Raw genomic sequence first — 25,836 nt, forward strand, 5'->3', positions numbered from 1 at the left:
TGGATGGTGGATGGGTGATGGATGGATGGATAGATGAATGGATGGATGGATGGATGGTGGATGGATGGATGGATGGTGGATGGGTGATGGATGGATGATGGATGGATGGATAGATGAATGGATGGATGGATGGTGGATGGATGGATGGATGATGGATGGATGGATGGATGGATGATGGATGGATGGATAGATGAATGGATGAATGGATAGATGGATGGATGGATGGATAGATGGATGGATGGATGGTGGATGGATGGTTGGATGCATAAGTGGATTTAACAGGGTATCATATATTCCCAGGTGGACTTGAACTTCCTATCCTCTTCTACCTCCTTGAGTGCTAGGATTACAGGAGTGTCTCCTCATCTAGTTTATTCACGTCAATGATGTTGGGGGTTTTGCTCCTCAGTTCCCCACAAAGATCAATGTTAAATATTCTTACCAAGGGTAAATTACAGTTTCACAGAGTGAGGGGAACACACATGCATATACGCACAGACACACACACGCACACGCACGCACGCATGCAAAACACGTGTGCATGCGCACTTGCCTATGCAGTGACATCCTGGCCCCAGCACAAGTCTCCTGTGCTTGCTTTTGAAGCTGATGGTAGCAGGAGTGATTTCAGCGGAATCACTCCCACTGCTACCTGGAGGGCAAACAAGCCTTCACTCCAGCTTGTTATCCTTTGGTTTCTTGAACAAACATCTGTTTTGTGCTTCTCTGTGGGACTGCAAACCGAAAAGTGGCCCTAGAGCTATGAGGAACCAGGGCCTGGTTAACAGCGGCTTCAACTACAGGAAAGGTAGATGACTTTTTAAACAAAACCTACTTTGACATCTACGTCATCAATTCTCCTACATCTGATTAAAATCAGAGAGGAGATCTGTTTACTTTATCATGATTTGCACCTTCTAGAATAAAATATTAAAAAAAAAATTTGTGAGTGTGCAAGTGTGTGTGGTACATACGTGTGTTCTGGTCATGTTGTGGAAGCCAGAGATAACATAAGGTATCATTCCTCAGTTTAAATCTTTTTTAATAATTTTATTGTATTTTGTTTATTATTTGCGTGTGTGTATGTGTGCACACACACATGAATACATGCCACAGCCCGTGTTTGGTAGTCAGAGGACAATCTGTGAGAATTGGATCTCTTTCCACCATGTGAGTCCTGAGGTCACACTTAAGTTACTCACCAGGCTTGCTCAGCTGTGAGCTCCCACAGTATGCCCGTCTCCTCCCCACACTGGGATTACAGACACATACCACCAAACCCCGCTTTTTACATGGATGCTGGGCATCCGACCTGGGTCTTCATGCTTGCATATCTCCTCAGTCCCCAAAATTTTTATTTTTATTTTTTTAATTCACTATGGCCCTGGGCAAATTCCTCCTGTGCAATGGGACTATCTTAAAACGTCCAACTGTTGAGGAATGCCTAGCTCCTTCCTGGTCCAAGAAGCCTTTTCGTGTGAACTGCACGTTACTACATAAGAAAGCAAGCATCCTTCTCTGGGGGACACAGCATGTCCCACTAGCTGGGACACATGCTGGTAACACCGAGCCCCTTGAAGATTTGGATTTGGTTGAGAGGAAGAGTCCAGCTATCATGCCTCCTTCTGTTTCTCCAAACGGCTCCAGATTGACCTGAGACTTATCAGTACAGGCAGTCTCTCTGTGATTTCCACTACAGAAGGCTGCAGGCTGACTTGCTTGCATGAAGCCCCTGTCCCAAAGTTTGTGTGTGTGTGTGTGTGTGTGTGTGTGTGTGTGTGTGTGTGTGTGTAGGTTCTGTAAGGACAAGGAGAAATACTGACGCTGAACTTGTTTCTGCTCTAGGTGTTTATTGAGGGTCTGCTTGGCACTAGGACCATGTAATTAATGTACTGGGGATAAACCAGGGGCAAGAAAGAGTCTTTCCCATAATCCATCAGTAGAGGGAAAAGCCAGGCACTGTGAAGATGTGAGGGAGGGATGTCTGCTGAAGACCTCATGTCTGGGGAATTGGTCAACACCAGATGGATTTTTACCTCACAAAAGCAGAGTCTGGCCTTTACATTCTACAGCCCATTATCCTAATTGGACTGACAGCCTCCTTTTGAGTCGGCTATTGTCCGAGTCCCTGCTGCTTTGTTCATGGAAGGCAAAGCTGTGTGCCCAAGGCAGACATGCCAACAATTGTCCACAATCTGAGTACCAGAAAACACCACACACCCGAAGCTAATGGCTTCGCCGAGTCCTGGATCTTGAATGTGCTTTAGCTTTTTTCCCTGGTGGCTGCTGCTGATGGGATGGGACAGAGCCACTCGGCTAATGAGGAGCTGTTCTGTCCTCAACTCTAGCAGAAAATTAGCTGGCTTGTACCCGTCTCTCTTCCTGAGTCATGGACATTAACTGTTTGGAATTAGTTAATCAGCTTTGCTCTGTGCGAAAGAGGCAGCAGTACGGGGTAGTACTGAATGTTCTAGAAGGTTGTCCTGGGCATGCTGAGCTGATGTGGTTTAGAAATCCCTATTACCGGGAAGAAAAGGGGGGAGGAATTACCAGGTATCTCCATCGTTGGTTTCCCTGAAGTCGATCAGAGGCAAAACAAATTCACTCAAACCACCTCTTCTACTCATGATCTTTCACTTTCCACCTTGGAAACCAGAGTCAAGAGCTATTTGCTTAAGGATAGCCCCTAGTATAGTTTCATTTTCAAATGCTAACAGCCTTCAAGGGCAAGGTGAGCTAGGCTTAGAACCCCAAGAACTACTGTATGTTACTTATCTATTTCCTCACTTTGTTGTGTCACTCTTTACAAACAGGAAGAAGGTGGACAAGGGTCCTGCTGTGGGTATCTATAATGGCAATGTCAATACCCAGGTGCCCCAGACCAAAAGGTTCCAGAAAAAACGAAAGGACAATGATTCCCATGTGTATGCTGTCATTGACGACACCATGGTATACGGGCACTTGCTGCAGGACTTGGGTGGATCCTTCAGCCAACCAGAAGTGGACACCTACCGGCCCTTCCAGGGCCCCATGGGAGACTGCCCTCCCACCCCACCTCCTATATTCTCCAGGACCCCAACTGCAAAGTTCACTGCAGATGAGCTGGCTCCTAGTAGTCCTCCTGAGCCTGAGAGTGAACCCTACACCTTCTCACACCCCAACAAGGGGGAAGTCGGTGTCAGGGAGACTGGTATCCCTTTACTCAACATCCAGGGACCAGTGGAGACTGAAGAGTAATTTGGCCCCATTCCAAAGACTTTGCTGAGGTGCATGGCACCAGGCCTTGAGACATGCAGGACTGACCCAACCAGAAGTCAGAGGGAAGTGCAATCAGCTAGAAGGAAGAGTAGCTTTTGCCAGGTGCCATCAGTCTTGATCTTCTGGTGGACTGCTTCTGGTGATGAGCAAATCATGGCTTCTGATGGGGATGCTATCCAAAAGCTCAGGCCTTCCTGAACTCAGGTTGTGTTGGGGCTGGCCACAGGGACAGAAGAGAGACACGATCCACACAGACAGGATCACAGAGAGCCCTGGATTCCCAGTGATAAGCAGAGACTTAGCTGATCCCCCAGGAGGTCCACTTGAGGTCTCTGCTCTCACTGGAGTCCCATGGATGAGAATGACAATGTGCTTTTTTATTAGTAGTAATCGTATTTATTTGGCAGTCCTATATGTTTTTAAAAAGTTGGATGTTGAGCTGAGGGTATGGCCCCGTTGGTAAAGTGTTTCCCCGACATGCACAAAGCTCTGGGCTCCAGCCTCAGCACTGCATAAAAGCAGGCAGGATGGTGCACACGGGTAATCTCAGGAGGATCAGAATTTCAAGTCATCATCAAGAATGCAGTGAGTCGAAGGTTCGCCGCCCCTGGTTTATGCAAGATCCTCTTGAGAACACACACAGCTCCTTTGACCCCTGTAGTAATGACTTGTGCTAACTGGTTTGGACAGCTGTGCTTTGGTTTTTGCAGACCACTAGGTAAATATGCACCTGTGGGGAAGATGATGCTCTGTCTACCCGGAAGAGTATCTGTGTGTATGTATCTCTTACTCAGTAAGAGATTTCCCAGCCCTCTTTGACTGCATACATCTGTCTCCCTGCAGAATTTATCACAGATCCCCTTGTCCCCTACTCCTAGAAATAAGAGAGCATTCCTTGAGCTGCCCTGTGTGGTGGTGTGTGGCTCTCCCAGCTGCAGCAACACCTTGACATGTAAACAGAAAATTTGAGAATAATTTGATACTTTAAAAATATATAAATATGGGCAGTGGTGGTGCATACCTTTAGTCCCAGAACGCAGGAGACAAAGGCAGGCGGATCTCAGTGAGTTTAAAGCCAACCTGAACTATATAATGAGTTCTAGGATAGCCAGGGCTTTACAGAGAGACCCAGCTACACAGAGAAACCCTTTCTTGACAAAACAAAAAGCAAAAAGAAAAGAAATACTGTAATACACACACACACACACAAACACACACACAAACCAGAGAGTGGATGTCTGTATCAATTTCATAGTGGCTTAAAAACTGCAACAATACAGTTCTGGAGATCAGAATTCCCAAACTAGCTTGACTGAACTAAAATCAGGGTACGTTAAGGCTGTGTTTCCAAGGCTCTCAGCATTTCCTTGCCTTTCCCAGCACCTAGAAGCATCCCTGGCTGGGCAAGTCTGTCTATCTTGGTATGGCTGGTCACTAATTGATCTACTTGCTACTTTGACTTGCAGGTCCTGTGTAGTTTCCATATCAACAGCCTTAACTTAATCAGCTGGGAAAAGTCCCTTTACTGTGTTTCAAGCACAACATCCACTGGCTGGGAGGTGTGGGCATCTCTGAGGGTACGAGGAGGACATTGTTCTGCCTCTCCCATCCTCCTGCCACTGGTACTCAATGGAGAGCATACAAAATCACCCAGCCTAAAAAGTGTTTGGTTTAGCGCATATATATGTATGTGTGTGTATGTGTGTGTGTGTGTATAGCGCATATATATATATAAATTTTTTCCTAACAATCCAGCTCAGAGGACTTGCTCATGCTGGATACATATCCTTGACCAGAGATGCCCAGTTAAAGTGAGTCACAGGTGGCTCTGGCCCTCAAATAGGACATCCAGGGTAACTTAGTCCCCATCTTGCCTGGTTGCCTCTACTCTGTGGCTATGCACTTGTGGCTTAGATGGACACTGAATTGTATGAAAAGCAAAGGAGGGGCTTCCATCACTTGCAGAGTGAGGAGACAGCAAAAGTTCTTCCTGCCATGATGGAGAGGGAAAGCCATAGTCGTGTAGCTTAGCATATTACAGAGTTCAGGACTCTGACAAACATTCTCCAGGAAGTAAGTATGACTCGTGATGCTCAGGGAATTGACCTTGGAAAGGCTACATCTTGCACATGCAGCCTCTGAGACAGAGCCCCTGGCCCTCTTGAGTTCGCTCCAACAAGGAGAAGGCTCACTTTTTAATCATACCCTGGGGGTGGGGGGTGCTCATGCATCTTTTCTTTCTGAAAACTTTCCTCTAAGTCCTTTCCAGGAGAGAAGGTTGTCTCCTACCCAGCTACCCGAGGTGCTGATGACCCTCCATGAAGGGTCAGGGGCAGCTGTGGCGCCTTCTTTCACCTGGAATCATGCTGAGCAGGGGCTGTATGCTTGCTTTAATGCCTTCTCCCTTCAAGCGCCCCTGGAGGAGACAGTCAGTCTCTCGTGTTGGTCCTTACTGTGTGTCAGCCCAGTACTCTTCTACCTTGGCCCTGCTGACTTAGCACACACTGGCTGGGCCTGTGGCTGTGTATGGAAGGAAAAGGTTGACTCTTCCATGGGGACAAGCCAAAGTCCGTCAGCTGTAACCTCAGTACAGGTGGGAGGACCAGTCTGTGGATCTGCAAAGCATATATGAAAATTATTTATTTAATGACAGATAACATCATATTCATTTACTTTTATAAATAAACAGATATCAATGCATGTCCATTTGTTTAACGCTGCTGTCTGTGCCACTTCTGTAGAGGCACCTTGTTCAAACGCCATTTCTTTTCATAGGCCCCACATAGGACACGTGGCTGCCCTGTCCGATGTTCACCAAGGGTTTACTGCACAGGGAACCAGACGTTGTGCTGCCATCTCTTTGTCTGATGCCATGCCCAATGGGAAGCAGTCATTTTTGTCTGAAATGAAAATGAGACCTAGCCAGGCATGGTAATACAACAGGTGACCCTACACTAGGAGACTGAGGGAGAATTGTGAGTTCAAGGCTAACCTGGAATACATAGCAGGAAAAAAGTTTTACATTCTGCTGTCCGTTTTGAGGTCTATGGCAGCAGCAGTGGGGCAGGCCGGAAGTGAGGCAGGCCGAGCTGTAGTACCACCCACAGCAGCCCACATTATTCTTTTTTTCTATTAACCTTTTTTTTTTTTTTTTTTTTTAGTTTTTCGAAACAGGGTTTCTCTGTGTTGCCCCGGCTGTCCTGGAACTCACTCTGTAGACCAGGCTGGCCTCGAACTCAGAACTATGAACTATGCAGTGGGACAGTCCTTGAGGTAGAGGTGGGTAAAGAGTATTAGCTCAGAAACATTAGGGGATCCAGCTGCTACGTAGCCTACAGATCAGCTCAGGCAGGGCTGTGTGTGGATAGCGGACAACAAAGCAGTTGGTGTCTCAGGAAAGGAATGGGTCTGAGAGTAAGTTGTTCTTTAAGTTTGATACTTTAAGTAAGATACTTTAAGTTTGCAAAATATATTCACAAACATTAATTTCGCCTCAAACTCAGCCCTGAGCACATAAAAACTCCACAAACTCTGAACTGAGTAAGTTCTTAGAACCACCTGCTGCTCAAGGAAGCACAAACAGCTAGATTTGTCTTCTCTCTCACCCTCCAATCTCCTTCCTTCCGTATGGTATAAGGAAATCTAAGGAATGTTGCCCCAAATTGTGGTCAGACTCATGTTCATCTGCTTTCCACTTGAAAGCCAATACCCTCAAGACGAGTGTCGATGGGCAGGAAATCCAGTAACCTCAACAGTAACTGAGAGAACTAGGGGGTGGGGCAGGGACGGGGTAATCATCCACATGAAGGTCATCTTAGGGAAGTCAGGGACACAGAGACATTTTTATAGAGGCAGAAAGAATCATGAGAGTGACGGGAGGAAGACCATATTACCCAGATCTTTGTCAGCATATCCCACCCCACCCCCCAGTTCTGGCTGGAACATTCCAATGAAGCCTGACTTCTTGGTATTTTTCTACATATTCAACCTCTTAGCAATGTGGTTGTTCGTGTTAGCTGACGCAGAGCTAGACTCAGAGACGACGATTCCAGTGAATCGCCGGAAATGCTGGCTTTTGTTAGTTATTTAAAAAGATCACCGGTTAGCATCTGAATCATTTAGGTTTGGCTTTCCTCTGGAACTTACAAAGCTGGAGAATCGGAAGGGTAATCAACTGGTCAAATCTTACTATGATATGATTCTGACATTGCATTGACCTGGGGATATAGCTCAGTTGGTACTGTTTGCTTTGTACTGATAAGGCTCTGGGTTCTATGCCCAGCACTGCCAAAACAAAATGAACTATATGTCAGTGTGTACCCATATGTAGTTTGCTTCTTGTTTCTTACCAGCCTTATTAACAGCTCAAGGACAGTAGCTCATGGAAGGGGTCCAGTCTTACCTTTGGGCCATTCTTGGCAAATAAGTGAGCACTGTCACTACCGAGAGCCCCTCCTGGCCACCCTGTGTCTGTACACATCCTCCCCAGTACTGTACATGGCAAGCTGTCTGTCATCAGCATGTCGCTTGGGAGTTTGCACACAATGGATATTCAGAAAGAGTGATTGGAAATAACCGAATTGAATTCAAATGCCCAGAAAGATAAACGCCCCTTGCTTTAACACTACTAGCAATAAAACTCTTCATGCAAACCAAAGCAGATGCGATGCCATGTTCAATTACTGCTCAGGCCTTGGCAAAGATCTGAAGGGAAACGTTTATTCAAGGAATCAATGCTGGCAGCAATTGTAGCAAAAGTGCAATTTTTCATTTTAGAAATCAATGTCGCTGACTAGGAGGATGCAAATGAAACTTTTTTTCTTTAAACACCAAAAACAAAGGCTTTATTATCTCAGAGGGACCTTGTTATCAATCCATATAGCTAGGTTACTTAAAGTAATCTTACTGGACACTAGAAGTGTGTGACAAACTTATCATCATTGTTGGAGATTTCTGTTTGCCCATGTTTGTCAAAGAGGCTGTATTTGCAGGAGGGTCACAGGATTGCCTTTGGAGCAGAATCAAGGAGAGATCACACCCTAGATATGGAAGAATCTTCTACAGCACACAATTCCAAGTCTCCTCCTTCAGCTGAGCCTGAGGGATCATCATTAGTAAAAACATGCGGTTTCGTCACAAAATAAATCTTCCACAACATTCCTTCTGATTTTAGATGCTTATGTTTTGGTTTTGGTTTTGTTTGTGTTTTTCAAGACAGTATTTCTCTGTGTAGCCCTGGCTGTCCTGGAAGCTCTGTAGACCAGGATGACCTCAAACTTGCAGAGATCTACTTGCATCTGCTGCCCAAGTGCTGGGATTAAAGGCGTTCGCTGCCACCACCCAGCCGGCCACTTATAGTTTTTCCTAACCATGTGAAATGAAGGGCAACAGTTAGCTAATAGCAAATTTTGTGTCTTGTTTCCTATTTTATTCTTTATTTTAAATTATGTGTGTGTGTGTGTGTCTGTCTTTGCATGACTCTATGCCCGTGGCTGCAGGAACTTGTATAGGGGCCAAGGAGAAGGTAACAGATCCCCTGAAGTTCTAGGCAGTTGTGAGCCACCTAACCAGGTGCTTCAAAAACAAGCTGATGGTGGCGCACGCCTTTAATCCCAGCACTTGGGAGGCAGAGGCAGGTGGATTTCTGAGTTTGAGAGTTCGAGGCTAGCCTGGTCTACAGAGTGAGTTTCAGGACAGCCAGGGCTACACAGAGAAACCCTGTCTCGAAAAACAAACAAAACAAACAAACAAACAAAAAATCAAGCTCTGTCTTCTGCAAGTGCTTTTAACCACTGAGCCATCTCTCTGCCCCTTTGTTAACCAGAGATTGAGTTCAGAGCTTGGTTTGTGCAAGGCAGGTGCTTTACCACTGAGCTAAGAGCTAAGTCCTGAGCTTCTACTTCAACTTTATGATCCCCCGGCCTCAGCTTCCACACAAGTAGCTAGGTTTAAAGGCCCGTACAAGTAGGCCTGGCTACTGTCAGTATGCTTGTTTTTACTTACTGATTTTTGGTTGTTCTGGATTGGCCTGGTATGTTCTACGTAGCGCAAACTGGTTTTGTGGTTATAGCGATCCTTTCTCCTCAGCCTCTCAGGCGGTGGGCTTACGGATGTGAGCCCACCACATTCTACACTTGCTGCTTTTTATTTTTTCTGTCGTCTGTGTTCTCTCTCTCTCTCTCTCTCTCTCTCTCTCTCTCTCTCTCTCTCCCTCTGTCTCTCTCTCTCTCTTTGCCAATTTTTGACTTGTATTATGATATTCATTTATTTATTACAAGAACCATGGACTTCCTGTGTAACCCGAGCTGGCCTGGAACTCACAGCCTTTTTTGCATCAGCTTCTGGAATGCTAGGATTTGTGGTGTGGCCAAGGGTTTTCTATGGTGCTGAGGCCAGCCTTCCTGTGCCTTCTTCTCTCTCTCCCACTGCAGTTTCTCCGTCCCTGCCTCACTGTTCTTGGCTTTCAGTAATGCAGGCCCGTTTCCTAGGGAACAGGATGTCACAGAGGTTTATTTGATTATCATTCCTCAGAGAGATTTCCCCAACTCCTCTCGCATTCCATGCTTTATAGCACTTACATAATGCAAGGCATTACCTATCGATTGGCTTTTTGTTATTGCTTCTTCCAATTTCCAACCCACCAGAAGCCTGAAGCAAGCTCACTGCTTTATCCCCCAGGGCCTAGTTAGCACTCAGTAAATAATTCATTGCCTGACAGGATGAAGGGATGAATAACTGTAAGCCAAAATGACAAATTTACTTCCTGGTCAGGTGCTCATTCTGTCTTTGAGCGACACCTCCCAGGAAGCCAAGTTTACTCAGGTACAAAGGTCATGAGTCAGAACCTTAAGATGGAGAAAAAGATGGCAGCCATGAAGACCCTGAAGAAACTAGTGCTAAACACTGACTGGACAGCTCCTCCCTAGAACAAGAGCTTCTTGTCATTTATATAAGCATTAGAGGAGGGAGATAATCTGTCCCCCTCCTCTCCTAAAACTGAGTCTTTTTTTTTTTTTTATGGTTTTTCGAGACAGGGTTTCTCTGTGTATCCCTGGCTGTCCTGGAACTCACTCTGTAGACCAGGCTGGCCTCAAACTCAGAAATCCGCCTGCCTCTGCCTCCCAAGTGCTGGGATTAAAGGCGTGTGCCACCACTGCCTGGCTCTAAAAACTCTTGCCTTAACTTCTCAAATCTTGGGATTATAGGCATTTTACAACCTTACCTGGCTTCCTCCCTCGTGAGTTTCTAAATATCAGCAAGACCACAGCACTCACCCCCAATAAGGTTTGCCCATGTATCTGGGTACCTTACAGCTCAGTAAAGTTAAGACAAAACCATCTTAGCAACTTAGCAATCCAGTCAGGGGCTCAAGCAGGAAGCCAGACACATGTCATTAATGCCTTTGGCAGCTCTTTGATGTCTGAAGTGGAAACGAATTCCCACTTCTTTGACAACTTTAAAATTTGCTTTAAACTCAGTAGTAACTATTTATATTCAGCTGCGTGAACAAAACAAGGGCAACAGTTCAGCTCTTGGTTTCATGACCCTTGTTTCTAAGGTGCCTACTCATTCTAAAGCTCTAAGAACTGAGGCCTCCAGGTCTGAGCTACTGCTGAGACTGGCAGGAGTGAAATGTGCTGACTACACCCTGGAGTGACCTGGGGTGTAGAGGAAGCCACCATCACCACCAAGCAGCAGGGTCAGTGGCTCACACCAGCCTCACACCAGCCTCACGCTTTCTGATTGTAACCAGATACCTAACCAGCCAGGACCAACATGGCTAATACAGATCACAGCCTTCCTTAGTCAGTGTCCTGTTGCTATGAAGAGACACCATGACCATGGCAACTCTCATGAGAGAAAGTATTTAATTGGGGCTTGATTATAGTTTCAGAGGTTTAGTCCATTGTCATCACGGCAGGGGGCATAGTGACATGCAGTCAGACATTGTGCTGGAGAAGTAGCTAAATGTTCTACCTCTAATCTGCAAACAACAGGAAGAGAGAGACACTGGGCCTGGCATTGGCTCTTGAAATCTCAAAGCCTACCCCCCAAGGCCACACCTACCTCAGGAAGGCCACGCCTACCTCAGCAAGGCCACGCCTCCTAATCCTTCCAAGTTGTGCCACTCTCTGATGCCTAAACTCTCACTCTCTCCAGGTTGGTTCACCTGCAGCCCACACATCCAGGGTCAGCTTGACTGTGTTGTCCAGGCAAAGTGCAGGGGCCTGCTCTCCCAAGTGCTGCAGCAGGTGAGGGGCAGGGCCAATTCTCCTTGGGGCCAGCTCTCCTTCCTGCCATAGGTGGCAAGAGGTGAGGAGGTTGGTCATCTCTCCCACGCCCATGTCACCACATAGCAGACAAGGTACAGGGCCAGCTGTCCCAAGTGCTGTAGCAGGTGAGGGGCAGGGACAGCTCTCCTGCTCTCCCGACCCAGGACCACATCTCCCATCAAAGATAGTGAAGGGCGAGAGGGGAGAGGAGGGTATCTTTTCCTCATCCACGCCACCTCACAGAACATGAGTGTCGGGCTCAGGTCTCCTACACTCTTATTCTCGGGCTGGCTCACTCGAAGCTCCAGAAATTCGGAGTACAGCAGCTAGCTAGGGGCAGAATAAGCTCTCCTGATCTCATGACCCCAGGGCCGGCTCTCTCTCGATACCCAGGTGAGGGGCGGGGCCAGTTCTATACAGCTCTCAGACATCAACATGTTTCCAGGCACCTCAGACCAGAGACCTCTGCCTGTAACAGATCCCTGCTGCTGCAGGGCCACAAACCTGGACCCCAGTGGCAGCACAAGCCAGGACCCCACCATGGTCCCTGGTGGCATTGCTGAATATTCACAACAGGCTGTTCCTCACGACCCTCAAGTCTCCAGTTCTGTCTCTCCCCACTGTGCCATGTCCTTCTGTTTCTCTTTCTCTTCCATTTCTCCACCACTCACTTGCTCTTCTTAGTGGTGCCTGGGGTCTCTGAGTGTCTGGGATCATCTCAGGAGTGGCTTCAGGAGTGCTTTGTCCCACTTCTGCATTATGGTACAGGCAGAGGTTGTCTCAGGCTTGTTTTCTTTAGGGAATATTGGGCTTTGAATCATTCATATGTTCATAGGTCAGAACACTGAGCATAGCCATAGCCTCTCTCCTCTCTGCCACCTACTGACGCACATGTGACACAGCAGCCACACACTGAAACACCTCTAGGGGAAGAGGTATAGGTTTCTTAATCTATTCAGGACCTGCTAGAGGCAGATGCTAACATGGGGTCATATGTGAGGGACATTTCTGAGAGGAAGTGGCTCTGAAGAGAGAGGGGAGCCTGTATCATGAGAAACAAAAGAGTCCATGGGAGTGGGGCTGTTTTATGTTTATTTATTTTTGAGATAAGTCTCTTTATGTCAGCCAGGGAAGAATTAAATTTGCTGTCTTCCTATATCTGCTTCCCAAGGGTTGGAATTTCAGAGTGACTGCTCCTGGATCAAAGCTGAGGTTTTGTTTTGTTTTGCTTTTTTTGGTTTTGTTTTGTTTGGCTTTACAAGACAGGTTTTCTCTGTGTAGCCCTGGCTGTCCTGGAACTTACAGTCCAGACTGGCCTCCAATTCAGAGATCTGCAATCTGCCTTCCTAGTTCTGGGATTAAAGGTATGTGCCACCATGTCTGACTCAGTAAGAGATTTTTATTGTCGTTGTTGTTTGTTTGTTTGTTTGTTTGTTTGTTTTTCAAGATAGGGTTTCTCTGTGTCACCTTAGCTGTCCTGGAACTTACTCTGTAGACCAGGCTGGCCTCAAACTCAGAACTCAGAGGTCTCCTTTACTCTGAGAGGTTTTTAAGAGCCTTCATTGTACATCCTGAGTTTTAATGTGGGAATGTCTTTCCTGACAACTCATATTAAGAGACAGAATTGAAATCTTAATCATACACAGTCTTAGCTAGTGCTTCATGGGTCCTTCAGTGGCTTCCTTCACCAGGGGTGATTTGAGACCACAGGCCACATTGGCCGTGCTTTCAGACAATATAGTTGCCCCAACAGGAGCAGGTACTGATGTTTTGGATGGGCAGAAGTCAAGAACACTGCTGACAGCCTTTGACACACAGAATGCCCTATACCTACGTGTCTACTCAGCCAACAACAGTTCTGAGGTTAGGCAGCTCTTCCTGGCTTCTAGGACCTTTTGCAAGAAAACTAGTGGTATAGGCATCTTGAATGGGCATAGAGGAAAGTGAGGGATATTCTACAAAGACTTGCTGGGTAAAAATCTGCAGTGCGAGCTCCCACACGGAGAAGCTCACTGAGGCAGTCCAGTAGATCAGCTGAAGTCAGGCTGCCTGAAGAATAACTTCTATTCAGAGTTTTGTCAAAAACCCAGAAGTCTCACTCGGTGCTCGAAGCCTCTTTCTGATTTAAACGAAAAGCACCCCCACCACATACATACCTTGAAGAAGTTACAGAAACAATTGTTGAAAGGCTTGTACTTTAAGCCTCAATGCCAAACAAAATACTTTGCACACAGGGACATCCAAGGCAGAAATGCTCATGCCTGTCCTACCATCCAGTCAGTGGAGTTTGAAATTTGAATTTTCTTTACTCAGAATCTTCTGAGCTTTGTCAATTGTCAGTAGAAATACTCATAAATACTCATAAATAGGCCAGGCGGTGGTGGCGCACACCTTTAATCCCAGCACTTGGGAGGCAGAGGCAGGAGGATTTCTGAGTTCGAGGCCAGCCTGGTCTACAGAGTGAGTTCCAGGACAGCCAGGGATACACAGAAAAACCCCTGTCTCAGAAAAAAAAAAAAAAAAAGAATACTCATAAATACTGGATAGAAACATTGAGAGAACATTCTAGAAGTTTGAGTATTAACATCCCAGAGATATTCCACCTAGAAAGTATGACCTGGAGACATTTAAAAAGTATGATTGACGTTTGAACTATAAAACACTTTGAGGACACCTCTAACTCTTGTGTTCTGTGTCTCCCAGTCCATGTAAGCATCAGCTGTCAGGGAACTGTGGAACACCGTGGATGGCAGACCTCTACACGGATCAGTTGAAGCCTGGATTCCAACTCTGTCCACTTTGTTCTCAGATGGTATCTGATATGCAAAAGGCTCTGCCCAGGCAGTGAGACAACTTTGGCTGGATCTCCTATGACATCAGGGGTTAGGTCGCCTGTGGGAAGCACATGAGGGTGGAGGCAGGAACATTTCCTCCTCATCTCTGCACTCTAGATGGTATATTCTGTGGTGGCTTCTGTGGTGGCTGTGTCCTTCACTCAGACACATCTGCAGAGCCACTCCATAACCACAACCAGGTCCTTCTGCGGCCCCCTCCCCACCCCACCTCCCCTGGCCACTCCTTGCTTATGTAGAGGTCAAAACACTACATCTTCATTTTGGCTGGCTCTGCCTTTGAGCTAGATTCTAGCAGCCCAGTGTTCTATTGCAAATGGTGCAGAAGAAACCACAGGTTTGTGTCTGTGTCTCCTCCAAGGCCACAGGACTAGAAAGCTACAGAGTTGGACTCTAAGCCAAGGATTCCTTCCTAACCCGGGGCTACTGCTGTAGAGGAACTGAAAGTCTGGTTTATGGTTTACCCAGTTAAGAAAACTCTAACAATTAGAGCAAACCCAAATTTCCCTTGTTATTGACCTGGTATTTAAACTTGCCTGTCCTCATCCACAAACTTTCCTACTATGCCGCTTAGCTGGTTTTTTTCTTCTTTTTTACGATTGTTTATGTGTGTGGTGAGCATTGTCTGCCTGTACCTCTGCACACCAGAAGAGGGCATCGGATTCCATGGATCTACAGTTACCAGTAGTTGTGAGTAGCCATGTGAGTGCTGGGAATTGAACTCAGGACCTCTGGAAGAGCAGCCAGTGGTCTTAAACACTAAGCCATCTCTCCTGCCCAGCTTAGCTCTACTCTTAACACAAAAATAAAAGAGCAACTCTCAGGTCCAAGACCAACCTTGTCCCATGGTCTCTGAACATGAGAATTCCACCACAAGAGCTGGCTGGGTGGGGTACAGTGGTCAAGACAGGTGCTGGGCCATCTTAGGCCCCAGGTCTAGGCTAGTGAACTGTTCGGAGGAGTACTTTGCACCCAGCTGCTTTCTACAGGGGACAGAAGCTCTCAGAGCTCATCTTCAGCCAGCTGAGAGACCTTAACTTAACCTCCCCTGTGGCAATTTAAAGATTGTATCAGCTGGGTGGTGGTGGCACATGCCTTTAATCCCAGCACTTGGGAGGCAGAGACAGGCGAATTTCTGAGTTCGAGGCTGGCCTGGTCTACAGAGTGAGTTCCAGGACAGCCAGGGCTACATAGAGAAACCCTGTCTCGAAAAAAACAAAAATAAATAAAGAGAGAGAGAGAGAGAGAGAGAGAGAGAGAGAGAGAGAGAGAGAGAAAGTGTATCAGCTCTGCTGTATTCACAGTGCATGAAACAACAGCGCCCCTTGGTGGAGAAGGAGGGAGTTGTTCTGAGAGTAGGTTTATCCAACTTGGTAAACAAACCATGCTCATGGGTCACTGGCTCATGAAAAGCAAGGAAGGAAGAAACTGGCATCAGGCCTCGGAAATAACCCTAAAACTCCGAATGGAATTTTATTTTTACACGATTCTGTACTTCCAATCACAAACCCACCCACACCAAGTGCTGTCACCCCTTTTAAGTTTGTTTGTTTGTTTATTCTGTGTGTATGTTTTGCATGTGTGTATGTCTTAGGCATGCTAAGCAGTCATTAGACCACTGACTACCTCTCCAGCAAGTGTGATACTTGATTCCCAGCCAAATAAAGGAGATGGAGATCCTTGTTAAGATTTTCGAGGTTTTGTTTTGATTGTTGTATTTGTTTATTTGTTGAGACAGTCTCCCTCTGCAGCCCTGACTGAACTGGAACGCAAAGAGGACTACTGTCTGACTCTGCTGCACAAGTGCTGGGATTGAAGGTGTGTGCTACCATGCCTAGCAGTTCGTTTTTGTTTCCTTTTGTTTTGTTTTTTGAGATAGGGTTTACATCTCCGCAGAAGCTAACCTTGAGTGCCCAGCACTCCTGCCTCAGCCTCAAATTACTGGGATCACAGGCATAAGCCCCAACATTTGACTTAGATGATTTTTCCTCCCGTATGAGTGTAGGGGAATCATGAGAACATGTGTTGGGGCCAGAGGACACCACAGGGAATTGGCTTTCTCCTTCTCCCATGAGACACGTGCACCAGACTCAGGTCCTCAGGCTTGTGTGGAAATCACTCTTACCTCATAAGACATCTTACTGGCTCAGATAAGTGGTTTTGTTTTAATTAGCTAGAATGAAGTGAAATTTAGCACCGATATTGTTTCTAGTGTTCACATTTAGAGTTTTAAAGTGGGAGACGGGATTGGAGAGATGGCTCAGTGATGAAGAGCACACACTGCTCTTGTAGTTCAATTCCCAGCACCCAAATCAGGTGGCTCAGAATTACCTAGCCTGCTCCAGGGAGATCTGATGCCTCTGGTCTCCATGGGCACTCACTAAAATTAAAAAATAAAAAATTTTTTTAAAATGAACTTGTAAAATGAAACTGTTGGGATGACTAAATCGGTAGAACTGGAAAGAGTTATGTGACAGTGTTGAGACCTCATGCTTGGACTTTAAGGTACAGGTCAAAAGAGTTTCATCATTGGAAAGTATCTTGGATAGTGATCAGCTGACAACTTAGGCTCTTTACAAAGGATTGAAAAGTAGTAAACTGCCAGGCTGTGGTGGTGCACGCCTTTAATCCCAGCTCTTGGGAGGCAGAGGCAGTTGGATTTCTGAGTTCGAGGCCAGCCTGATCTACAGAGTGAGTTCCAGGACAGCTGGGGCTACACAGAGAAACCTTGTCTCAAAAAAAAAAAAAGAAAAGAAAAAAAAGAAAAAGAAAAGTAGCAAATTAGCAAAATGATTCTTAGTGGGTCTTTTATTAACCTAACCCCTCTGACACCATCCCACAGCTGTTTTACTCTCTAGAGTAAAACACTACTGGGAGATCCGGAATTGGCCTTTGAGAAGGGAGGACTTCATGAATGAAACCTGGAGCTCAAACCCAGAGTCAACCTGGACAACACAATGTTTCTTTCTTAAAAAACAAACACGGCTGTGAGGACAGGTGGCCTGAGTTTGGAGTGCACAGGTGTCCTAACCCTGAAACCCTCCAGGCTGATGACCGGGAAATCATTCTCTTTCCCACACTGCCCTCTTCCGACAGAAGGCAATGTTTATCGCCTGCCCAGACTGCCTTTCTACCAGGACCCACACCGTAATGGTAATTAAGGAAATCTGTTTGGAATCAGAGCTCTTAGCTGGCTGGCCATCCTGAGCACAGACCTCACTCTTAATGTTCCCACACTAACAGCTGTGGCTCATCACCCTGTCCACGACTTGAACAATTATGTCCCAATGCTAGGCAGTCTGATGGTGACATACACAGCTCCCTTACAAGCTCTCTCCCGTCCCAGTCAACCACACCATCACCAGTGTAATACTGATAGAGAAAGCACCAGAGCGGGCCAGGGCACACTAGAAGCCATTTGAGGAAGGAGAGGCATGAGGCTACTGTGTTTCATTTTTGGAGAGTTCTTGTCCTGTGAGACCAGTATTCATGGTGGTGGGAAGGCCTAGGTCTGTGGAATCAGCCCTGTTATAGTAACACATACTGTCCTGGGTGGGGAAAAAAAAAACTAAACCAGAATACATATAAGTTCCTGCAGTAGGGCAGGCTCGATGACCATCCGTGCTGATAAGAAGCAATGTGGAACCCCTGGCAGGCTGGCTGAGTGGAAGGGAAAGGAACACACTAGCCCGGCAGTGCTGGCATCTGTTATATTTGGCTCCTGGACCAGCCTCCTGGGATAATAGAGGCAGATAGGAATCTCCCTGGGAAGCCTTGATACCCTACTCATCCTTTACCCCACAGCAGCCTCCTGAATGCCTGTGTTTCCCCCAGATGAATCCCCAACAAGAGAAGGGATAGCCCCACCCCAGATCCCAAACACGCCTGCCAGAATTAGAGTATGTGTTGTATCCCAACAGAGGGAAGTACTCTCTACACTAAGCAGACCGGAAATGTGACTAAGGTTTTCCTGGGTTTGGGGCCAGACTCCTAGAATCTTCTTTCCGCCCTGACCTACCAACCAGCCAACTTTAGGAATTCTGCACCAACTTTATTTGCAAAAACCAAGCAGAGAGAGGGACAGAAAGGTCTCCCCACCCTTCTGGGCCCTGCAACAACTTGTCTCTCCCTGAGAACCACCACACCCGCCCCACTCACAGATGTTCGGCTCAGCCCGCCAACACCCCGCCCGCATAGCAAGCCCACAAGCCCCACCCATCAACAGCCTTCTGCGCTTTGCGGTTCACACCCCTCCCTGGCCCAGGCCCAGCCCCTCCGCTCAGGGCTGGGCTAGAAGAGACTGGGCTACACAATGGCAAACTGGCAGATGTAGGGCAACTGATCACGGCATCGCTTGTCGAACCACTTGCCGTTGGCTGCGCCGGACAGGGCGGCGCAGTTCTCGGCTTTGCCGCCGTCGGGTTGCGTCGTGATCTCCGTCTCCCAGTTCTTGAAGGCCAGGCGGCCGCCGGTCATATCCACCCAGGTGCCTTCTGCAGCCATATCGTTGAGGCCCAGCCAGATCTCCGCCTCGCTGCCCACGCTCTGGCGCGCGTACTCGAACAGCGCCTCGTTCTCTAGCTCCGACTGCGGCGTGCCCAGCGTGCCCCCTTGCGAGATGCAGTCCTCGCTCGCCTCATGGAAGGTCTTCGGCTGGGTGAAGGCCAGGAGGCACTTCAAGTTCACCTTGGTACCCTTCAGGCACACTGAAGGAAGAGATGACCGTCACAGAAGGTTTGGATGTTGTAACTGACTCCCACCCTTCGTCCCATCTCATCCACCTCCTCAAGCCTGCTTCCTCCCGCTTCAGTACCCTGTTGTGGCAGACACTGAAGAGCCCTGTACGAGAGGACATGGTGCCCTGTCCCTGGAATGGACACCCCTCTGCTGCAAAGCGCCACTTAACCAGGGTCACTGACTTCCAGAGATAAAGGGAGTGAAAAAGTCACCCGGTCTCTGCCGGGGACAGGATAATTTCCTGGGCTACAGGGGTTGGCACCAGGCACGGGACCTCAGCCCACCTCATCTGAAAGGTAGCTTTCCCAACCAAACAGAGCCTCCTCTAATGAGCTCTGTCAGCAGGCCCCTCCCTAGGGATCAAGCCACTAGCTCACACTGCCAGGCATTTACCTACTTGAACTAGAGACCACACCCTAGGTACTAAGGACCTACCACTCCTGCCGGAGTGCCAGCAAGCTTCTCCACAGGGGATCAACACAAGGGACCTCTGCCCAGACCAGGTCCCTGGCTGTGTGGGTGGAGCTGGGAGAACGAGCGGAGACTGCAGGACCATTTGTAGCAAAAAACGACACTAAGGAATGGCCATTTCAAAAGCCACTCTGAACTAGAGTGCTCAGTGAAACACCGGCCTCCCAGGTTAAGAGGAAGGTACCCATGGTGAGCTTGATGTAGCAGTTTGTTTAACTTGATTTCTAACTTAAGCATCAGGCAGATGGGGTTTGGGGGTTTTGCTGCAGGGTCACATATGTCAGAGCTCCACATTGGCCCCTACCCTTTGCACCCAGCCATTCCACCCAGTGAATATTCAAGAGAAACATTCCCATGTTCCTGAGGGATTTGACAGCTAGGCCTCACAGAAGTGTTTAGTCACAGACTCTGGAGCACAACCACAACACACTCAGGTGAATCGAATACGTAGTCCAGGGCCAAGCACACATGGTGTGCTCATGGCACACTACAGAACAGAGGCAAGGTCACAGGATGGGTAGAGAATGGGACACATACAAGATGACCCTGATGGAGAGGGACAACCAACTTGAAAGAGGACTGGCCTGGCAGAATGAATGGCCAGTCAGCTTGGGCTACCCCAAGCAAGAGAATAAAGGCTGGCTGTCCTGGCCGCTAGAGTGCCCGAGCTACGAGGCTGTGGTCCTGCTTTGCTACTCCACAGCAGGGTGACCATGAGAATCCCTCTGCCTCAGCCCATCTTTTTTTAAAAAAAATATTTTATTTTTAGAAGTTTTTTTTATGTGTATGTGCATATACCTGTGTGAGTGTATGCCATGTCTGTGTGGAGTTACCCTCAGGCCAGAAGGCATTAAATCCCCTGGAGCTAGAATTACAGATGGTTGTGTCACTATGTGGGTGCTGGGGACTGAACCCAGGTTCTCAGCAGAAACAGCTAGTGCTCTTAATTAAAGACTAAGCTATCTCTCCAGCCCCAAGATTTTCTTTCTTTCTTTCTCTCCCTCTTTCTCTCCCTCTTTCTTTCTCTCTTTCTTTCTTTCTTTCTTTCTTTCTTTCTTTCTTTCTTTCTTTCTTTTTTATTTCCAGAGATTTATCTATTGTATATGAGTACACTGTAGCTAGCTGTCTTCAGGCACACCAGAAGAGGGCATCAGATCCCATTACAGATAGTTGTGAGCCACCATGTGGTTGCTGGGAATTGAACTCAGGACTTCTGGAAGAGCAGTCAGTGCTCTCAACCTCTGAGCCATCTCTCCAGCTGCCATCAGCTGGCAGATCTTTACACTGGGACTGACAAATGCTGTGATTCAGAGACCATCTGTAAGGCTGCAGAGATGCAGAGGGATGGACAGGGAGAGGGTATGCAGCAGTGTGCCTCAGGGCTGTGAGATGACTAAGTTCAGTTCCCCTGTGACTGGCCTGGGCTGCAGTATGATGCCTGGCCCTGCCCCAGAACTCTCATTCCCACTGGACAGTGTTAGGTTCCTGTTGGAGTGCCTTCTGGCCTCTAGAGACCCCACCTCCATACCCTCTAGCTGTGACCAGACCCAACTATGCCTGACTAGGTGGAAACAGCCTTCTTCCTCTATGCTGCCCGTTACCAGACTGGCCCTTTCTTAAATGTGTCCCTCCTAACGACTCTGCTGCACTCACCGGTCTGTAAGGCCTGCTTCTCCTTCAGCAGGGCCACCTCCTGCGCCAGGACATCCACCCTGTTCTTGAGTTCCTCAAACATCTTTGGGCTCACCAAATCTAGGACAGAGGCAAGAGGCAATGAAAATCTGAGGTAGGCAGGTGCTCCCCTCCCCACCTGCCAGCCCCAAACAGGCAAGAGGAAATTCCTTCTCCCAGCCTAGATCTCTGTCTAAGGAGCTGACCCTCCAGTAGGATCTTTTGGCCTGCTCCTGGTTCTTCTTGGGTTTCTCTATCCTGTATTTGTCATGGTGGGGCTGGGATTAGCAGGACTTGAGGAAACAGCCATTTTATCAGCTCCAATAGGACTATGAGCTAAGAAATCACAGAGGTCAATACCCCTAGGACTGGGGGTTAGAGGGGCACACAGCGCTGGGTATGAAGGAGAAACTGAGATAGCAAGCCCTAGACTGAGTTAAGGGTAACAGGGTGGAGACACATGTTCACCAACATGGCTGCACCTTCTCTTACATACAGTGAGGTGATAACAGCGCTCTGAAATGACTCTGTGGAAGCCCAGGAGAAATGACACAGCACAGGGCATGTGCCCCCTCAGCTGCAGCTGGGGGAGAGCAGGGAAGCCACTTCCCACAGAGCAGCCACGAAAGAAGGACTGGGGCTTGTTGAGCACCACCTTGGCCATGCTCACAACCAGCCCTATGCCATGGGCAAGTACCATCTTCAATCTCCACCACTCCACAAGGAAACTGAGGCCAGATTTAAATGACCTGCGTAGGATGGTAGAGCAACTAGCCCAAAGCTCTGATCCAAGTAGCCACAGAACCACACGATTCCCGTCTGCTTCATGGGACATGGCATCTCTGATAGGGGCTGCCGGTGCATCAGCAGGTGTGGGTAAGGGACAATGTGTATGTGAGTGTGTGTACGTGTGTGAGCCGAAAGCTGTGGATGAACGCCTTTCTGAAGTCCCAGGGGTTCCCAGGAAAGGTCTGTTTGGCTTGAGGCAAAGGATAGGGAGTCACCTCCAAGGGCCATTTCATGTGAAATCCACGTAGATGAGGTCAGAGTCTTTGTCCACCCACTAGAAGCCTTGCCAAGGAATTGTGGCCAAGACACAGGCTTGCAATGTACAAAAACCAGTCATCATCAAGTGTGGGGAAAGGAACACCCAGAGGACAAGGGCAAAGTAGATAGGGTTGGAGCCAGCAACCAGGTCACTCTGAGCCTCTGCTCCAATCCCTGGGTTCACACAAGCTCTGTGAGCGTTCACGAGTAGCACCAGCCCAGGGTAATGTAGATGCTGTGCGTCACTGAGATAACATTAGCTCGGGTCCCATGGGAGCCATCCTGACCAGCGCTTGAGCGTGGCCATTACTGAAGACTGACCCCTGCTCTGATCCTCTCCCTTCCCACATGACATGATCTACAAGACTGATGACAACTTGAGAAACTGGCAACCGTTTTCCAAACTCAGAAATCATTTGTTCGGAAATTGGATGTGCGTGTGTCCCTGACACAGCGACGCCCTGGTGTTAATGTTGACAATGACTCATACAGGGTACTCAGTCTTCCTATTTTATTTTATTTTGTTTCCACTTCATTTTTTTTTAATTTATTATATGTAAGTACACTGTAGCTGTCTTCAGACACCCATATGAGGGCATCAGATCTCATTGCAGATGGTTGTGAGCCACTATGTGGTTGCTGGGATTTGAACTCATGACCTCTAGGAGAGCAGTCAGTGCTCTTAACCACTGAGCCATTTCACCAGCCCCAGTCTTCCTATTTTAAAGTGAGCATTTTGTAGACAATTATATTCACCTGACTTACGACCACCCCAAAATCTCCTTCTCAATCCAGACTGTTCCCCGCAGAAGTCATCTCTGTCATACTTGGGATCTCTCTGGAATAGTTCTCCACAGACACAGCAGACATTTACTTTTAGTCAGCCCATTCAAATTTTTTTAAATTCCATTCAAATCTTCTAAATAATTACTGACATATGTTAGTTACTAAGGCTAGCAGGATTCACCACCATGCACGTATGGCTATGATAAATCCCTTTGTCAAAGGGGTGTCAATACAGTACCCATTCTGTTTTGAATTCCATTCACATTGTAAACTCAGTCTTCAGTATTTTGGGTTTGCATATTTTTAAGACAGGGTCTCCCTGTATAGCCTTGCCTGGCCTGGAACCCACTATGTAGACTAGGCTAGCCTCAAACTCACAGAGAGCCACCTGCCTGTCTCCAGAATCCTGAGACTAAAGGCATGCACCACCACACCCAGCTTTATCTTGTTTGTTTTTGTTTGTTTGAGGTTCTGAAGACAGAAGCAGGAAGTCACACAGTCTAGTCAGCAGGCACACTAGAGCCCAGCAGGAAGCGCTTAACTAACCCTGGGGTTTTGTTTTGTTCCTTTTTTTTTTTTTTGAGCTGAGTTCTGTAGCCTTGGCTGGCCTCAAATTTGCTATACAGTTGAGGCTAACCTTAAATTATAATTCTCCTGCCTCCACTTCTGGAGCCTTGTGGTTAAAATGTGTACCTTCATTCTGGATTTTGTGTGATACTGGGGATCAAACCCAGCTTCTTGCAGACACTAAACAAGTGTCCTACTACTGAATTCTGCCTGTTCTTTGCTGTAGCCTTGTGCTCTAAGATACTGATTTGTGCACTTTACTGTGGAGGTTAAGAAAGCCTGGAGATTTCTTCATACCCTCCTCCTTCTTTGGCTGGGCTCTAGGGCTCCATCTCTCTGATTCTACCTGCCATCCTCCAAGTCCTGAAGGGGTGACAGCTTTAGTCATTACCAGAACATTCTGCTCTTTCATCTCCACGCATCCCAGGATGACCTCACTGGTGACAGGACTACAGAGGTAGGTCTCGAACCCTCAACCTTTTGGAGGAGAACAGAGATGCGGGAGCTCAACTTGAGGTGACAAGGCTGACGCCTCACGGAAGTAAGAGTCCATCTCTCCCCATTTCCCCTCTCGGTGCCAAGCAAAAGTTTGTCCATGGAGGACTTCATATATATTATTAAATGTTGACTACAAGTCTCTGAGCAAATTCCACCCTCCTGGGCTCACAGTTGAGGAAACCCAGGCTGGTGCTCCCTGTTGGGAACTGGCCATCTCCAAGCTGGAGGTTTGATTTCTCTAACATATCGGGTGCCAGAGGGGGAGCAGATGCCAGTTTAGAAAACCTAGTAAGGTTATTCTCCATTCTAAGAGTCAGGCACTCTGGAAGCTCTGACAACCATCCTTCCTGTGAGAACTCCCCAAGTACCAGAGGGCCTTTCATCAAAGGTCCCAGGAGGATTCATCAGGATCAGATATGAAGGGAGGGTCACGAGGTAACTAGGAGAGCAGCTGTCCCCAGTGTGGGGAAGGGTGGCGGCTCCCTGAATGATAAAGGAAAAGCTGCCCCTAGGGCACTTGGAGCCCCCCCCCCCCTGCTCACCTTTCTTGGCATTTGCAGCCTTCTTGGTCTTGGGAGTGGGTGACTCTGCAGTGACCTGGGACAGGAAGGAAAAGACACAGAAGATCAGGTAGGTCCCCCAGAATTCCATACTGCTGCTGCCGCCTGCGTTGCCTGGATCAGAAAGCAGTGACCACTGCACCCCGAGCTGCACGTCTTAAGGCTGTGGACACAAGAACCTCTGTCTGGGAAACCCTCCCAAAAACTTGGCTGAAGACATGCAAAAAAAGAAAGAGAAAAAAAAGTGAAGCAAGCCTGCCAAAGGAGAAAGACTTGGGCGCCATAGCTACACTGCTGTGGACAAACACCCAGCAGCCTGGCCAGGCTCCCGGAAAGTCAACATTTCAAAGGATTCTGAAAGATAGCCAATAGCTGTCATTGTCCAATCCATCCAGCGATTATCTCTGGCAGGAGCCAGGTTGGCCCTGGCACTGGCTTAATGAGTCTCTGCATCCACAGAATTGTTCTTTCCCATTTTGTTGAGGGAACTGGGGGGTCCTTCCTCACATTTTTTCCCCTTAAAAATCTTTCCCAAGTCCATAAAAGAGACAGAGCAAAAGAGGGGACCAGAGCAGAGAAGGGACCCAAAAGGCCTTAGAGCAGAGGTGTCAGTGAGGGAGCTGGGATAATATCTCCTGGATGTGCAGTGAGGGGGATCGAGGCTCTGCAGGACAGAGGGAGGCATAGCCAGGAAGGCAGAGGCCCTGCAATAGTGCTGGATTCCAAGCACAGGGAGGAGGAACCCTGCAAGCAGGGGAGTGGTGGCAGAGACCACAGGAACACTGATGGCATAAGCAGACCCTTGTAAAACAGTGGGAAGTAGGTTTCATTTCAGAGAAGGCATGAACATGGAGAAAGAGGAAACCGGAATGACCCCCTGTAGGTATCATAGTGTAGGGTTAAAAGCAGGGTTGTTGGTAGGCCCCTGTGAATGTGAACATATTCAGAGGAATCTATATGTGTAGTCGACATAAGAATGCAGAAACATCTGACTCCCGGCTGTCCTTGGCAGGGCTTTACTGCTACAAGCCCTCCAAAGCCTTGAGTCCTCCTGGCATGTAAGAACAGAATGCTACATTCTACTCAAGGATTCAGAGCATGGCAAAGAGATGCTGG

The 25,836-nt window shown here is 47.7% G+C and overlaps 2 protein-coding genes and 1 non-coding gene across 4 annotated transcripts in view; 1 reads left to right on the forward strand and 2 right to left on the reverse strand.

Annotated features, from left to right (window-relative positions):
• Window positions 1-3,644, forward strand: part of Cdcp1 (CUB domain containing protein 1) — a 35,537-nt gene extending 31,893 nt beyond the window's left edge. For both annotated transcript variants that reach the window (XM_028767344.1, XM_028767345.1), the window contains exon 9: window positions 2,814-3,644. In XM_028767344.1, coding sequence (XP_028623177.1) covers window positions 2,814-3,237 — 424 coding nt within the window. In that variant the 3' untranslated portion in view covers window positions 3,238-3,644. The remainder of the gene's footprint in view (window positions 1-2,813) is intronic.
• Window positions 3,645-12,332: 8,688 nt separating this feature from the next.
• Window positions 12,333-12,465, reverse strand: LOC114621207. The gene has a single exon (XR_003711400.1). It is a non-coding gene; the product is annotated as a small nucleolar RNA SNORA17 (small nucleolar RNA).
• Window positions 12,466-18,413: 5,948 nt separating this feature from the next.
• On the reverse strand, window positions 18,414-24,979 carry Clec3b (C-type lectin domain family 3 member B). The gene is made up of 3 exons (XM_028767430.1): window positions 24,703-24,979; window positions 21,245-21,343; window positions 18,414-19,089 (listed from the first exon to the last, which is right to left on the reverse strand). Exons 1-3 carry the CDS (start codon window positions 24,809-24,811, stop codon window positions 18,689-18,691), a joined length of 609 nt encoding a protein of 202 aa, XP_028623263.1. The 5' UTR covers window positions 24,812-24,979; the 3' UTR covers window positions 18,414-18,688.
• Between the last annotated feature and the right edge of the window lie 857 nt (window positions 24,980-25,836).

This window comes from Grammomys surdaster, unplaced genomic scaffold (assembly GCF_004785775.1).
Source record: "Grammomys surdaster isolate TR1022 unplaced genomic scaffold, NIH_TR_1.0 172, whole genome shotgun sequence".
In the NCBI taxonomy this organism is placed as follows: domain Eukaryota; kingdom Metazoa; phylum Chordata; class Mammalia; order Rodentia; family Muridae; genus Grammomys; species Grammomys surdaster.

Bases quoted from the DNA above. Each gene is read 5' to 3' on its own strand.
- Clec3b (XM_028767430.1), bottom strand. From the start codon at position 24,811: ATGGAATTCTGGGGGACCTACCTGATCTTCTGTGTCTTTTCCTTCCTG. The intron at 21,344-24,702 runs GTGAGCAGGGGG...CCTCTGTCCTAG, and splicing joins GGCTGCAAATGCCAAGAAAG to ATTTGGTGAGCCCAAAGATG. The intron at 19,090-21,244 runs GTGAGTGCAGCA...CTCTTCCTTCAG, and splicing joins GAAGCAGGCCTTACAGACCG to TGTGCCTGAAGGGTACCAAG.